The following is a 15,653-nucleotide window of genomic DNA, read 5'->3' as shown; positions in this document are numbered from 1 at the left end:
ATGTTTGGAAGAAATGTATTTCAGACCAAACTGTCAGCTGTCTATTATTTTATATCACTTCTCGAAATTCTGTTTGTAAGAAATATATTTCTAACCAAAATGTTTGTTGTCTATGCTTTATTTATTACTCAAAAATGAAATGATCCACGATATTTTTTTAAATTGGGCTGGTGGTCCATGGCCTGAAACGAGCTGAGAACCACTGCACTAGGGTCACTCCAACATCCACTGCCCTACCTTGTATCACTTATTACCCCATCCATGTACAGATTGAACAACCATGGAGACATGACACATCCCTGTTTCAACCCAACCTTCAAAGAGAAAAATTCACTCAGTTCACCATCCACATGCACTGCAGCCTTAACACCATCATACATACTCTTCACAGCATTCAACAACTTCCCATCTACTCCATATATTCTTAATGCTTTCCACAATCCTTGTTTATCCACCCTGTCATATGCTTTCTCCAAATCCATGAAGGCCGCATACAACTTCTTTCCCTTCTCTAGAAACTTTTCCACTAAAGATCTAAAAATGAATATCTGATCTGCACAGCCTCGTCACTTCCTAAAGCCTCTCTGTTCTTCTCCAACTAATTCCTCTGTTTGTCAATAAGTATCCTTCCATACACTTTTCCTATTACACTAAGAAGACAAATGCCCTTATGATTACCACACACTTCTTTTTCCCCTTTGCCTTTGTACAATGGAATAATTATACCTGACTTCCAATCCTCCGGGAGTCTTCCTTCCTCCCAGGCCAGTCTGCACGTCTTCCACATCCATTATATTATTATCTCTCCCCCATGCTTCAGCATTTCACCACACAATCAATTCCTGGGGCTTTCCCCAATTTAACTTTCTTCATTGCTTCCACAACTTCCATATACAGTACAGTATATATATTTTTTGGAGTCTTCATGGTACAGTGGTAGATTGTGTGTTTTCGTGCATGGGAGGATGAGGGATTGCGCCCCGCCAGAGTAGTAAACTTTGGGAGTGTTCATCTGGCCAAATACTGCTTTGGTGAACATAAGGGGTGCTGTAATTGAACCAGTGCCTCATACTATTAAGTATGTTTGCATCCAGTTGGCTTATATAGGTCAATTACACGTGGGTCACAGACTACACGCACATCCAAAGCCACTCCAATATTACAGTCACACTTACAAGCACTTCTCACTCTACATACAGTCTCTACCAGACAGCTTGAGCTACTTGGTAGAGATACACAGGCTGTATTTTCCCCGCTTTGGTTGGGATAGGCTGGTTCTGCAGTGGACATTCAGCGGCTGATGATGATGTATTATTTTGGGTGGGGGTGGGAGGAGATATGGAGTGTACCTAGTAATTGAAAACTTTGTTATCTTAGTGCTTGTTAAAAAATGTAAATTTTACTTTCTTTTTTGTGAGAGTCATTATTGTTTTTCATGGTGTGGGTGACCAGTGTGGGCAGGAGGAGGGCAGCCCAGTGGAGGTGGGGACAGCCATGGCCAGTGGAGGTAGTCTGCCTGTCCTTCACTCCCAACTCCTCCAGCCTGGCCCCGTTTCTCACACCGCCTATGGCAAGGTAAGGTCACATCACTTGGTATGAGAAGGGACCCAGTTGAAATACACAGTTGTCACTGATAGCAGATAACTTTTATTGTCTTATTCCTCTTTGCATGGTGTAGGGGCCCAATGCTAAACCATCTTGTCTGGGAGATATGTAGTAACTACTTACTGTCTTCAGCAGAAGGATGTACTGTGGATCCCTTCTTGTTTGGGACTCCTGTATATGCTGCTTTTGTTATTCATGTAATATGTGGTAGGTGGGGGCGCTCACCATCCAATCACTTGATGTAGTGCAAATCTCAAGTGTCTGCCCTTTCCTATCCTCCATCCTTCATTCCATCCATCCTCTTCCGTCTTTCTTCCCTTCATTCTTTCCCTGTCCTTCTGCCTACAGGTGACTTTACACTCCTTCTTCTGTCTTTCTTTCCTTCATTCTTTCCTCTTCCTTCTGCTTATGGGTGACTCTACACTGAGTGACAAGCCAATTGGTTTCCCGTACACCAGGAAACCATTTACTACGCTGGGTGGTAACCACATAACCAAATTTTGGCGCCTGGTGGTTTAGTGGGTAATTATTGCGTTCCAGTCGAATTGAGCCGATGAAGGTTTATATCCAAGGGGTGGTTGGGGTTGATTGCTCATGTAATGCCACTTAGGGATGAGTGAGGCTGGTCACTCTCATCTTAAATGTCGGGACCAACTGCCTAGCCCCGGGCTCCTACGCTCCTCATGGGGCAATGTAGGATTGGATGATGGATGGATGGATGGTTATTCATGTATTAGTAAACACTTTCAGAATACGCTAATTTAAGATATATATTTGAATGATTTAACAGCTTGTGTTATTAAATTATTCAGATGTCCACTTTCATCAAATACAGTTCTAAAATATGATGATGTTTTAGGCACTGCAAAAGACTTTTATGCGTTTGCATAGATAAATTATGACTGCAGGGACCATTTTTAGGGGACAATAATTAATAATAGTTTTTTCCATTCACAAGGTTGTTTGTAGCATAGCTTATATCAGTACCTGTTTGGAGGGACCAATATATATACACTCAATCCTTGAGTACCGCGGGCAATAGGGACTGGACAAGGACCGTGGTACCCAAATCCGCGTCACTCAGACAATATGTTTACATGTATAATGGTACAATGTGTTCTGGCAACATTCCAAAACTCTCACTTTTACCCCTTCTTACCACCTAACCCCACGTAAATTACCCCCACTTACACCCACCATCAGGTAAAACATTGAAAGAGATATAACTGTTGTAATTAAAAACATCAGTGGTATTAAAAATAGCATTAACAAAAATAAAAGTTGGGATGGGTACCCTTTTGTTGATACGTAGCTCCCCGGTATTTTCCTCCCATCCCGCAACCCCAATATTGTTGTCAAAGTTTCGCCTTCTCTTATCATGTGGCTTTCAGGAGAGACCTTAGGCCATATGGTTAGACAAAAATTTATGGGTCTGGCAGTTCTAGAGTACGAAATAGAACGAAAATTTGTGCTAACAAGAAAAAATTACTTTAATCCGTGTGTTCTCGTGAGTTAGCGTTCAGTTTCACATTTTTCGTTTGATATCGCGTTTCCCAACGCATTTCTGATAAACTAAACATATGGCTAAACTGCTCAATCAGTTCGAAATGTGTTGGGAAGAGCGATACCGAACGAAGAGTAATGTGTTGGGATGAGCGATACCGAACGAAGAATGTGAAACGGAACGCTAACTCAGGAGAACACATGGATGAAAGAGTACCTTTTTTCTGGTTTGCAAACATTTTCGCTCCATTTTGTTCCCTAAAACAGCCAGACCCGTAAATTTTAGTCTAACTATACAGCCTAACGTCTCTCCCGAAGGCCACATGGGGTTGGGAGGCGGGAGTAAAATACCGTGGAGCTACGTATCAACAAAAGGGTACTCAGTGGAGGTGGTGTTGACCCAGTCCAACTTCTGTTTTTGTTAATGCCATTTTTAATACCACTGATGTTTTTAATTACGACAGTTATATCTCTTTCAGTGTTTTACCTGATGGTGCGTATAGGTGGAGGTAAATACGTGGGGTAAGATGGTAAAAAGGGGTAAAAGTGAGAGTTTGCTTTCTCTGATGCTCCACATAACGCCCTATAAGCTTCTCAGTCAGTTGCAGGACAACATATAAACCTTCACAGCTGCCAGGATTGCATCACTTCCTACGAACGATCTTTATCTTCTCCCTGTCCTTCCAAATCGTTGTGATGGTGCTTTCTTTTATGCTATGGTTTTTCTTTTTTCTTTTGCCATTCTGGTATTTGTACGCTTAAAGCAGTGGAAGAATTTTACCAATTCAGTTCATATTCCTCCAGTTTGTTTTCTGTATTTTTCTATCATCAGGGTGGTAAATTACCTTTTCCTGCTGAAAAATTTCCCACTTTTTATCATCACGTTCCTTAAGCCATAACATGATTGTCTTGATGTACTCAAAGGTGATTTTCTTCTCCCAACTTCCCAACTGGATGCTACGTTAGGTTAGGTTAAATTATAAGGTATAGTTAAGCTAAGTTAGGTCAAGTTTAAACACTTAGGTTAGGACAGGCCCTAATTTCGCCGTAACCCTGATGTGTCAAACAAGTTGACAGCGGAATACAACTTAAAACGACAGGGGAAACAGATTTAGTATGAAACGTTTATTTACCACCCAGAAGTAATCCGACAAACATAAGACTATCAGGAAGAACGAAAAATGTGAAACTGAATGCTCACTTACACGAGCAGAAGTATTTTGTGTGTGTGTGTGTGTGATTAGCAAACATTTTCGTTCAGTTTCGTCTCCTAAAACTCGAAACCCATATGACTGTGAGGTAGAGTCTGTGAGACGCGAGAAAGGACTTGATAGCCGTATGCTCAGTCGGTCCTAAATGTGTTGGGAAGCACGAAACCGAACGAAAAATGTGGAACTGAACACTAACAAGAACACATTGACGAAAGTATTTTTTTCTAATTAGCAAACATTTTCGTTCCATTTCGTCCCCTAAAACTGCGAAACCCATTATGAGTGTGGGGTGGAACTAGGTGAAGCATGAGAAAGGATTGATAACAGTATGCTCAGTTAGTTGGAAGTGTTGGGAAGCATTCAATCGAACGAAGAATGTGGAACTGAACGCTACAATAACACATGGACGAAAGAGTAACTTTTCCTCTAATTAGCAAACATTTTCGTTCCATTTCGTTCCTTAAAACTGCAAAATTCATGAAAATTGTGGGTAAGAACTAGATGAGGCATGAGAAAGGACTGATAACCATATGCCCAGTTGGTCCAGAATGTGTTGGGAAGCATGAAATCAAACAAAGAATGTGGAACTGAACTGTAACAAGAATGCAAGGATTTTTTTTTTTTTTTTTTTTTTTCCTGATTAGCATACATTGTCGTTCCATTTTGTCCCCTGAAATTGCCGAAACCCATAAATTTCGTCAAACCGTTCGGCCTTGAGTTTGCCCAGAAAACATATTTCCATTCTGTATGCGTATCCATAAAAACCACCAGGAACCCTCAGCCAGGAACAACGCTTGCCCATTCGTTTCAAAACTAACCATAGGTTTTTCACGAAAATATGCCCACTGTGCTTCCCAGGCAAAATTTCAGCAACCTAACCTACCCTAAACTATCCCATCTCACTAGGGCTGTTTGGCTGAGGTGGCTGGCCGTGATACTGAGATAAATACCCACACAGAATGGAAATATGCGCCCAGGAAATGTACCCAGAGGTTAGAGGGTGACGTCATAGCGCGCGGCTTTCAAATTTCGTCCCCAGGCCAGCTGACTTCCCGCGTGAGCTCGAGTTTTTCCGCGTGTTGACATGACTTGTCTCATTATGCTGACCGCGTTAGAACAAAAACGTGTTACTCAACCACGTGTTACTTAAGGATTGAGTGTATATATATATAGCAGCGTTAGTAAGATTAAATGTGAGTGCAGCTTGGCCTAGGAAATTTTAATCATTAAATTACCTGGAGTGTCTTTTTCTGTTGTTTTGTGATTGATATTTACTTTCGGTGATACGGGTGCTCCCAAGGGGGGGGGGCCGGGCCCGGGCCTCCCCCTTAGCTCTGTGGGTCCTTTAAAAATTTATATATATTTATTTCGATAACAGCAAAACATGAAAAATTGGCAAGTACAAACAAAGAGTAACCTGAGCCAGCAGCTTTCTGACTCTAAACCTGCATATGACCTCCCATTAATTATCGGATTACCTGACCTCACCTCACTACGGACCCCCCCCTTAGAAAGTTCCTGGGTGCGCCCCTGCGGTGATATATAGTGGTAGTATGTGGTGTTTTAAATGGACATTGTCATCATTTAGTTGGTTTTGGACTTGGGTTAGTTAAAAGTATACCTCACAAAGCCATCCTTGGGACTCCTGGCAGCATACCCCTATGTCTGCAAATATATATGATTTTCTGCAGCACAACTATATCACCAAACAGTGGGATTCCTGTACATTCCTCCTAACCACACCTCTACTCTGTCTAATCACTCCATCTTTTGTCTGCCTGTCTCTCAAGGATCCTTTTTACATACTTGTTGACACAGTTGATAATAAAAAATCTGCAAGCAGTGAATTGAGGTAACTCTAGTACATTATATATTTTTTTTCATGTCTGGAGATACTGTTCCAAAATCTGCATGTATTGCATCCTGATAACTGTGATAACTGTTACAGAACAATCATTTTTACCTATCTGTCAACACAGGTGATATTCCAAAATCTGCAAGCAACATACACTGCTGACACAGACATTGCAGTGTCGTACGTGCTGACAGACAGTGTGGTGGGTAAGTCGTCAGACCGTGTGGCACTGTATCGCGTGGGGTTCACCTCACCCCGGGACTACCTCAGCTATCAGTGGGCACCAACACCAACAAGAGACCACTGCGAGAATGAATTGCCACTCACTGTTGTTTTTAAGGGTAAGCCTGATATCCACGAGGGACAACTGCGAGAATGGTTTGCTGCTCACTGTCTTCTAGACTGCAGAAGACTATTTGACTTGTCTCTCAGTACAGTCATCCCTTGTTTTTCATGGTTTTGACTTTGCCAGTTTTGGTTATTTGTGGATGAGTAATCTTGTATAGAATAAACTAGTTTAAGGTGTATTTTGCGATAAATTGGCAATATTTGTTAAATCATGGCTGTCGATTATCATGCTTTTATTTTTTCTTAGAGGGACAGTTTGCAGGCTTCTAGCTTTTGGTTTCCTCTCTCTTGCTTAAAAAAAAAGTAGATTATAATGCCTTATTATGTTTTGGGGGCACTGCATAGGGATTGTAAATAATCATGTACTGTAGTTAATTTATGGCTATGAGGGCCATTTTAGATGGGTTTTCATTATTTGAGGATTTTCACTTTTGGTGGACATGTCTGTTTTGTAACACCAGCAACAAAGAGGGATAACTAGAGGCACCTGAAGATAGGAGTAATTGAGTGTGTGGATGGTGAATGCCCCCATGTACCACCAGCACCTCCATCAACAGACAGGGGTGCCATAATATATAATATAGGTTACCAGTAACCATATTCAGACCTATAGATGGGGTATAAATTGTAGCCATGTAATATAGTTTTGCATGAATAGGTTAATATGTATCAGGAAATTGCCATTCATCCATCCATCATCCAATCCTATGTTGCCCCATGAGGAGCATAGGAGCCCAGGGCTAGGCGAGTTGATCCTGACATTTAAGATGAGAATACCATATCCATAATAAACCTGGTAAGAATTTGCCTGGGAGTCTCCTAAGCCCCCAACTCAATTGAACCTCATAAACTAACCAAACCTAACCTAAGTCTCATTGTGCCTCTCATTTGTACAACAGCAAGCAGCCTGCCCAAAGAAGCTGGAGAGTTCTTCCAGTTCTGCTATGTGACGCACGAGGGCCGGATTGTGGGTGTGTCTACGCCACTACAGCTGTTGCCAGTTGGGGGTGCTGGGGGAGAGGTGTGTGGAGTGCTGGAGGACGAGGAGGTGGAGGGAGCAGATAGCATGATTGTTGTGCGCACCAACGAGAGTGTACTGCATGACAAAATCAATAAGGTGTGCTTTTTTTCTTTTTTTTTATATAAAGGGAGGGATAAAGACTAAAGTGGAGGGATATAAGAATGTGATGGTGGTTTGTGATGGAGGGAGGATAGCCTGATGGCAGAGAACAAAGTGACATGGAGGTGATTTGTTTTTGGACTGCCCCTCATGATGTCAGAAAGAATACCGACCCCCATGGAAAAGTGACCTACCTAGCATTATACTTAAACTGACTTCAGGTATAGAATAGTAGGTACATAGGGGTCAGTTTCTGTATGTTGAGTCAGTTTTTCTTTCAAGGAAAGTGACATGGAGTCATTTTTATATATACAATGTTGGCCAAAAGTTCAGATGCCCTCCTCTGCATTGCATTGCATCATCATTAAAAATAAGGAAACAGGTATTAATTGGGGTACATACTTAAAATTAATAATCTGTTGGGCATCCCTTGTTCTTCATACACTTTTTGGGATGCTCAGGGACAGAGTCTGCCAGGTTCTTCTTTTCTGGATCCAAATTGTGCCACACCTCCCTCACTGCCCCAGCCAGTAGAGGGACAGATGAAGTGTCATACTGCCTGAACTCCTCCTTGATTATGGCACACAGGTTTTCAATGGAGTTCAGGTCTGGAGAATTACCAGGCCACTTCTCCGGCACCTCAACATCTCAGTCCTTCAGTCAGGTGGTGATGTAGTTTTAGACTGGTACCCCATGATTTTTTTTTTTTTTTAAATGTAATGTGATGCTGGGGGGGGGGGGTGAATTTTTGGCCAGCTCTGTACATAAATGACCTGGAAGTCATTTTTATAGATATAAAAGTGACCCAGGGGTTAGTTTTCCGTGGGGTCAGATTTCTGTATAACACCAAGATTAAGGTAGCTGGATATAGGCAGATATATAGACTGATAGATATAAGGGTTGCATACTGGTGAGTGTTTTTGCTATTGCTTGTGTTCTCTTTCATTATTTTCTGGATTCAACCTCACCCCATCCTTTAGTGGGAAATAAGGTCAAGATGATGAGTATATGTTATCTGATAATTTTAAAGGCATTATGGTTCATTCTTTGCACCACCATACAGTATCCAGATAAAGGAAGACATCTGTAGTGACTGGTTAGAATTAAATTCCAGTAACCCCTTTTATTACAAGAAGTCTTCCATGAAACAAAATTGAATGATAATAGCAGGATTACAGTACTGTAAAGCTAAAAATAATCATCACACAAAAGGGATTTATTGGCTCCTAACACTGTGACCTTTCATCAGCTTGACCGAGAAAAGGAGAGTCTTCTTGGTGATGTGAGGAGAGAGCGGGAGACAAAGGAGGAGCTCAAAAGGGAACTGGAGGAGAAGACGCAGCAGCTTAACATGTGTCAGCACCACCTGCAGGTCAGAGATAGAGAACATTTATTTAGTTGTATATACAGTACCTAGTTGCGGTTACAAAATTTCTGCTAAGCTTGTGTTATCCTGTCTCCATATCTACTTTTATCCAGTATGTTTTTGAGTATGTGGATGTTCTTTGCATGCACTACTTCCTGTTTCAAACTGTTTAGGATAACCATACTGCTGTTTGAGAACTAAAAATTGTCATATAATTCAGTATGTACTTTTCCATAGGTTAATGTCATCTTGTCCTTCGATCATCTTTCTTAAAAAGATCCTCTTTGTCCCTTTGTGAAGGTCTTTAACTCCTTTAGAAATCATAATAAAATCTCTTCCCTCTCTCCTCTTATAAAGGGTTAGTAATTTCATCATTTCCAACCTTTCTTCCAGTCACTCTCAAGCTTGGTATCATCCTTGTAGACATCCTCTGTACCTTTCCTTGTTTCCAGTATTAACATTTTCCATGCTTTGTAGGCCATACCTTACCCTGTTCATCATCATCATCATCATCATCATCATCGTCATCATCATCATCTGGACCTCCTTTCCCACCCTAGGTCAGGGTGAGGAGTAGCAGCGTCCAGACAGCCCAAGTTTGCCCAGTCCAGTGGGCCACACTTCCATTCACCCATCATTCAAGCCCCTGGAATCCTGGCTCTGTCTGTCTATTTATCTGTCTATTGCTAGACGGTCTAATCCTGCAAGGGGTGGCCACAAACAAATTGCCTCCATGTTGCCCTGTCTCCTGCCATTTCACTGCCCTGCTCCCATCACACACACCCCTCTCTCATATACCTCTCCACTCCACCCCTCCATCTCTTCCTTGGCCTCCTCCTTCCTGCCCCACCCCTCCACCTCACTCACATACACTCTCCTCATCAGTCTCTCACTTTCCATCCTCTCCACATGTTCAAACCACCTCAGTGTGTTTCTCCTAACACTACCTATCACATCCAGATCTGCACCACAAAGCTCCTTCACTTCCTCATTTGTCAGTCTGTCTCTCCATGTAACTCCACACACTCCTTCCAAATAACTCATTTCCACTGCTCTCACTCTTGATTTGTGTCCCTCCAACAAGGTCCAAGCCTCACTTCTATACATTAGAGTTGGTATCACAATACTGTCAAGCAGTAACTTTTTCATTTCCATGGCCCTATCTGATACACCCAAAACATCTACCACATTCTGTAGTTTCACATAAATGTATCCGATAGAGTCAGTCTGGATGCCGTCACATTAAAAAAGGGTGCCAAGTCCCTGATCATGCACTTCTCACAACATTCATCCAGCCAGCACGATCTTGTTAGTCCCCTAACACACCAACTTCCATACCGCTCTTCCTCACACACTCATCCACCAAATTCCTCCACCTTCTCCTTGGCCTGCCTCGCCTCCTCCCTCCTTCAGATTCGCTCAGATATACCTTTTTCGCCACTCTATTGTTATCCATTCTCTCCACATGACCTGATCATCTCAGTACACTCTCTTTGAATCTGGTTTCCACAGACTTCCTCGCTCTGCATCTTTCACGAATCACATTACTGTATTTTGTATCCTATCCACTCTCTGTACTCCACATACATTTCTCAGCAGTCCTATCTCCCCTGCTTTCATTCATGACTTTTCATTTTCATGCTGCACTGTAGTCTCACATCCATATGTTAAAGTTGGCACTAACACTCCTTCATGTAAGCCCTGCACAGCTGCAACACTCAAGCCTCTGTTGCTTATCAAGGCCTTCATAGCACCAGCTACTTTCCTTCCTGGTGTCACTCTACTTTCTACATCTTTTGCACATTTTCCTCTCTTTTGTATGAGTGTGCCCAGATATTTGAACTCTCACTAATTCGAGTCTCTCTCCATTCATTGTAACATCACGCTGGGAGTCACTTTCTCTCTCAATGACCATCACTTTACTCTTTTCTACATTTACTCTTAAGGCACGACGCTCACAGACATCATCAAAACTCTGCAGTGGTCAACCAATTCTTGTCTGGTATTTTCAAGTAGTACTGCATCATCAGCATACTACAAATTTGAGATATTCCATCCATCATCATTCATTACCAATGCCATCCCTCTTGTCATTACTTGCGATTTTACTTCTCTTATCACCCCATCCATATATACTGTGTATTGAACAATCATGAGGACATCACACAACCTTGTCACATGGCTACACTGATTGTGAACCATTCACTTAGATACCCATTTACCCTACCACATACTTCACTACCATCATTGAAACTCTTGATGGCACCTAGCAGTTTTCCATCTACACCGTACACCCAAGGAAAGTTCCATGTTATACACTTGCTCACCACTTCAAAATAATAAATGTGAGAGAAGTGGTAGCGAAGCAGTAGCCAACATTCATCTATCTGGTAACTGTGTGAGAAGAATGGGGATAGAAGAGGGAGAGATAGGAACTGTGAGCTCCCCCAGCCTTCCTCCTCCCTTAACGTCCCCCCTCCCACGTATTGGTACCAGACATTTGAGTGTCTGGCTACTGCTTCACTAGTGGTTGTCTCATGCATAAAGGTCCGAACTCCGAACTGGCAGGCAGGTGTATAAGGCAGACCTTTCCTTGGGTGTACATGCGCAAAACCATCCACAATCCTTCTTTGTCTACTTTGTTGTATGCTTTTTCCAGATCCATGAATACCGTAAACACCTTATAGTCCTTCTCACAAGCCTTCTCCACTCTTTGTCTTAACTGCAAATATTTGATTCACACATCCTCTGCCACTCTTAAAGCCACCCTATTCATCACTCGCTAGGGCTTCTGATATCTCTCTTATTTTCTTTATAATAATTCTTCCATATACCTTCCCTACCACACTCAATAAACTCATGCCACGATAATTCTTGCACTGACTTTGCTCGCCTTTGTTTTTGTACAAGGATAGTCACAACCTCTTCCCACTCAGCTGGCACAGTTTCAGTCATCTGTGCCTACTTATATATCTCCAACAAGCACTTTATTCAGCTCTCTCTACTACATTTAATCATCTCTGCATACACCTCATCAACCCCAGCTGCATTCCAATTTTTCAACCACTTCACAGCGTTCTTCACCTGTGCGATTGTAACGTTTCCCGGCACTGCATTCCTTTTCTGCACATCCCCCAAACCAGTCATGTTTACAGCTGTTCTGCTCTCTATTCCCATTCATCAGGCTTTCAAAATATTCTCCATCTGGTCCGTACTTCATTCCCATTGTTAATAATCTACCACTTACATCATTCACACTGTTCTTATTTAGTAAAAAAGGTCAGGATGATGGTAATGATGATAATAAAGAAAGTTTGCAAGTTGATACTCACCCACCTTTGCCTGGCCAGGCCCTGGAGACAAAGATGAAGAAAGAAACGGGAGAGAAGTGTGAGCTGATGGGTCGCATTGGGCAGGTGGTGGAGGAGAAGGGCTACCTGGAGGATAAGCTGAGGACACTAGAGCGCTTACTGGACAAGGCCAATACAAAGATAACGACCTTGCAGGCACAGTATGACCAGGTATAGTATTTGTAAACTCTTATTCACTACAGTCTCCTGGCATGCTATTAACTTTTTTGTTGTTTCCAGATGACTTCTTGCAGCAAAAAAGAGAGCCATCTGGCTGTGAAGGGAGTAATGAATTCAGATTAGAGGTGACTTTTTGAACTGGAAAGGTTAGATATACCATTCACTGTACAGTACTCCTTTTACCTTAGCTTAGCCCAGATTTTTGTCCTTTTACATCTGTATTTAGGGTAGGTGGGGGCACCCATCACCCACTCTCTCATTGTAGGGATGCCTTATGGTCTCTACACTGAGTGACAAGCCATATGGTTTCCTGTGCCCAGGAAACCATTTATTATGGGAGGTAACCACATAACTGGTGTTTTTGGCCGGGTTAAGTGTCCCCCAGATTCCCTTAACCAAAGTTACTTTGGCAGACGTTTCAGAGAGCCTCAGAAGGCCTAATACCTGGCCAGGGCCCCAACCAAATGGGCAGATTTGCATGGCCATATGGAATGTGAGAGGTGTGATTGAGGAGAGCAAGAAGGTGGAAGTGGCGAATGCGTTCAAGAGTGCGAGATATGCCGTGATGGCATTGTGTGAAACAGAGGTGAAAGGGTGTGAAGTAGAGGAGTGGGAGGGTGTGCAGTGTGTAAGATCGGGTATGAATGGGCGAGGAAGATGCAAGGAAGGAGTCGCTTTGTTGATGAATGAGGTGTGGCAGAGTGGAATTAGAGATTACAGATGTGTCAGCTTGAGAGATATGTATGTCAGGTTCAAGTTTGAGAAGGTGAAAGTGGGAGTGATTGTAGCATATACACTGTGTGGTGACAGGAGTGAGAGAAAGAGACAGGTTTTGGGATGAGCTGGATGAAGCAGTGGAAGAAATACCCAGGAGATACCAGTGCAAAGTGATCGTAATGCATGATATGAATGGAAGAGTAGGCACTGGTCCAGAGGATGACATAATGGGTTGTAAGGAAGTACCAAGAGAAAATGATAATGGGAAACAACTGAAGGATATGTGTCAGGGAAGGTGGTTGTGCATTTGTAATTCATATTTCAAACACAAAGATGCACATAAATGTATGTGGTATAGAGGGAACGGTGATCATATTGAAAGGAGCCTAGTTGATTACGTGCTCATAGAGAGGTCGATGCAGGGAATGGTTGCCAATATGAGGGGTGTGAGAGGACAATGTGGAGGTTTGTCAGATCATATGATTGCGGTATGCAAGATCAAGGTGAGGGGAGTGAAGTGGACCGGGAGAGAGAGGAGCAGTCAGGGAGAAAGACTGAAAATTGAGAAGCTGAGGATCAAAGAAATGACAGATGATTACAGGGCCAAAGTAGGGGAGGAGTTGGAGTCAGTGAATTGGAATGAAATGGATCTGGACAACCTGTGGAATGCATATAGGGATTGCTTAGTTAGGAATGCATATAGGGATTGCTTAGTTAGGAATGCTAAAGCAATGTGTGTTGTGGCAAGAGTAACCACAAAGAAGAAAGGTACAGTGTGGTAAGATGAAGAGGTTAAGAGAGCAGTGGAGGAAAAGAGGAAGAAATGGCTAGAGTGGTTACAGAACAGTGAATGGAAGCATGGCCCATTGGATTAGGCAAACTTGGGCTGTCTGGACATTGCAACTCCTCACCCTGCCCTAGGGTGGGAAAGGAGGTCCAGATGATGATATTGATGATGATACATCTTATTTCCCATAGCTCAGTAGTATAAAAATATCACTACAGTTCTACATCCTTTCCATAGCACATCCGTTTGACTAGCATCCCATTCTAGTGTTAATTTCACATTACAACTCAGCATTCAAGATGGAGAGAACGCAGTGTTAGGCCAAGTAAGAGTAAAATGGGTACAGTATAACACCTTCACTACAAGAGATCTCCTTGTAGCTTCATAAAATGGCTTGTAGTGCCCTGATTAAAGTGGGAGAAAAAAAAAAAAGGATAATTGGGTTCACATAGTTAAATGATGAAATTTATCCACATCAGGCAAGTGCTGATGGCCGCAGAATGGAGGAGGAACTACTGGCGGGACGTAAGGAACGGGAACAGCTGGACCACTCCCTCACTGATGCTCGCGAGGGACTTAAGAGCAAATCACAGAAGCTGGTGGTATGACTAGCATCACTCCTACTCACTCTTACTGTTGCCTTCATTGTTATCATTATCATCATTATTGTCATCCCTCAGGTTCTCCTTTTCATATAGGGTGCTAGAAGATCTACAGTAATTCCAGGCTTACTGGTCTCATATGGGACATCATGTGGTTTTTGCGATACCAGAGAAATCGGTTAAGCAGCATTCCTTCCATTTCCACCCAGTTCCTCCATCCACTCAACCTAGACCTTGACACACACTCCACTCATTGACATACCTAATGCATGCACTGTTTGGCATTCATCACTCACTCATGGCTTGGTATTGATCACAAGGCTTAAGAGGGAAGTGGAGGAAAGATTTAGGAAGTGGAGAGATGAAATGGAGTACAAAGGTTTGAGACTAAATGCAGAAAAAATAATAGTGATTATATGTAGGACTGATGGTGGTACTTCAGAAGCAGAGTGAGTGTGGCCATGTGCAATTTTCCTCAAGGGTTTGGAAAGTAACTCCATCTTGTGCAGTGTTTTGTGTTGAGTGAGTGCATAAGAGGAAGGCTGCTAATAAAATTGATTTCATGTGTGCACTGCGTTGGGGAGAGCATGCAGAGATTGAGAGGCAAGAAAGGATTGATGTTGCTGGAGAATCTTAACTGTGTAGAGGAGTTTTATTATTTGAGGAATGTGTTATGTGCCGGAGGTGGAGCTGGACTCAGCTTTATGACTAGGGTAAGGAGTGGTTGCTGGTTGGAGTTTAGAGAGCTATATTGTGTGTTTTGTATTTTTGTACTGTTTTTGTAAATTTTCCCGTTACAAATTGTCTTGGGCTTGTTTTTTTTAATGTTCTTTTGATACTGATTTTTATTGTCATAGGAAAGATTCTGTTAGAGAGAATGGGTAGAGGATAATGATGGAGATGGTAGAGGATAGTGCTGACAGGTTTGAGAGAGGATAGTGCAGAGGTTTGTGTAATCATGTACAGTACTTGTAGTATGCAAACTAATTTTAGGAGTAAGGAGAAAAAT

General features: G+C 42.3%; 1 protein-coding gene across 3 annotated transcripts in view; it reads left to right on the top strand.

The window, feature by feature from the left end:
* Positions 1-15,653, top strand: part of LOC145404139 (uncharacterized) — a 59,936-nt gene that overhangs the window by 19,908 nt on the left and 24,375 nt on the right. For all 3 annotated transcript variants that reach the window (XM_080275768.1, XM_080275766.1, XM_080275767.1), the window contains exons 4-9: positions 1,453-1,575; positions 6,299-6,515; positions 7,422-7,639; positions 8,892-9,014; positions 12,359-12,529; positions 14,522-14,644. In XM_080275768.1, the coding sequence (XP_080131894.1) occupies positions 1,453-1,575; positions 6,299-6,515; positions 7,422-7,639; positions 8,892-9,014; positions 12,359-12,529; positions 14,522-14,644 (975 nt within the window). The remainder of the gene's footprint in view (positions 1-1,452; positions 1,576-6,298; positions 6,516-7,421; positions 7,640-8,891; positions 9,015-12,358; positions 12,530-14,521; positions 14,645-15,653) is intronic.

Source organism: Coenobita brevimanus, chromosome 62 (assembly GCF_032717465.1).
Source record: "Coenobita brevimanus isolate Jiangsu-jjx chromosome 62, ASM3271746v2, whole genome shotgun sequence".
NCBI classification, from domain to species: Eukaryota; Metazoa; Arthropoda; class Malacostraca; order Decapoda; family Coenobitidae; genus Coenobita; species Coenobita brevimanus.
The sequence above is the reverse complement of the archived record's forward strand: the minus strand, read 5'-3'. Positions and strand labels throughout refer to the sequence as shown.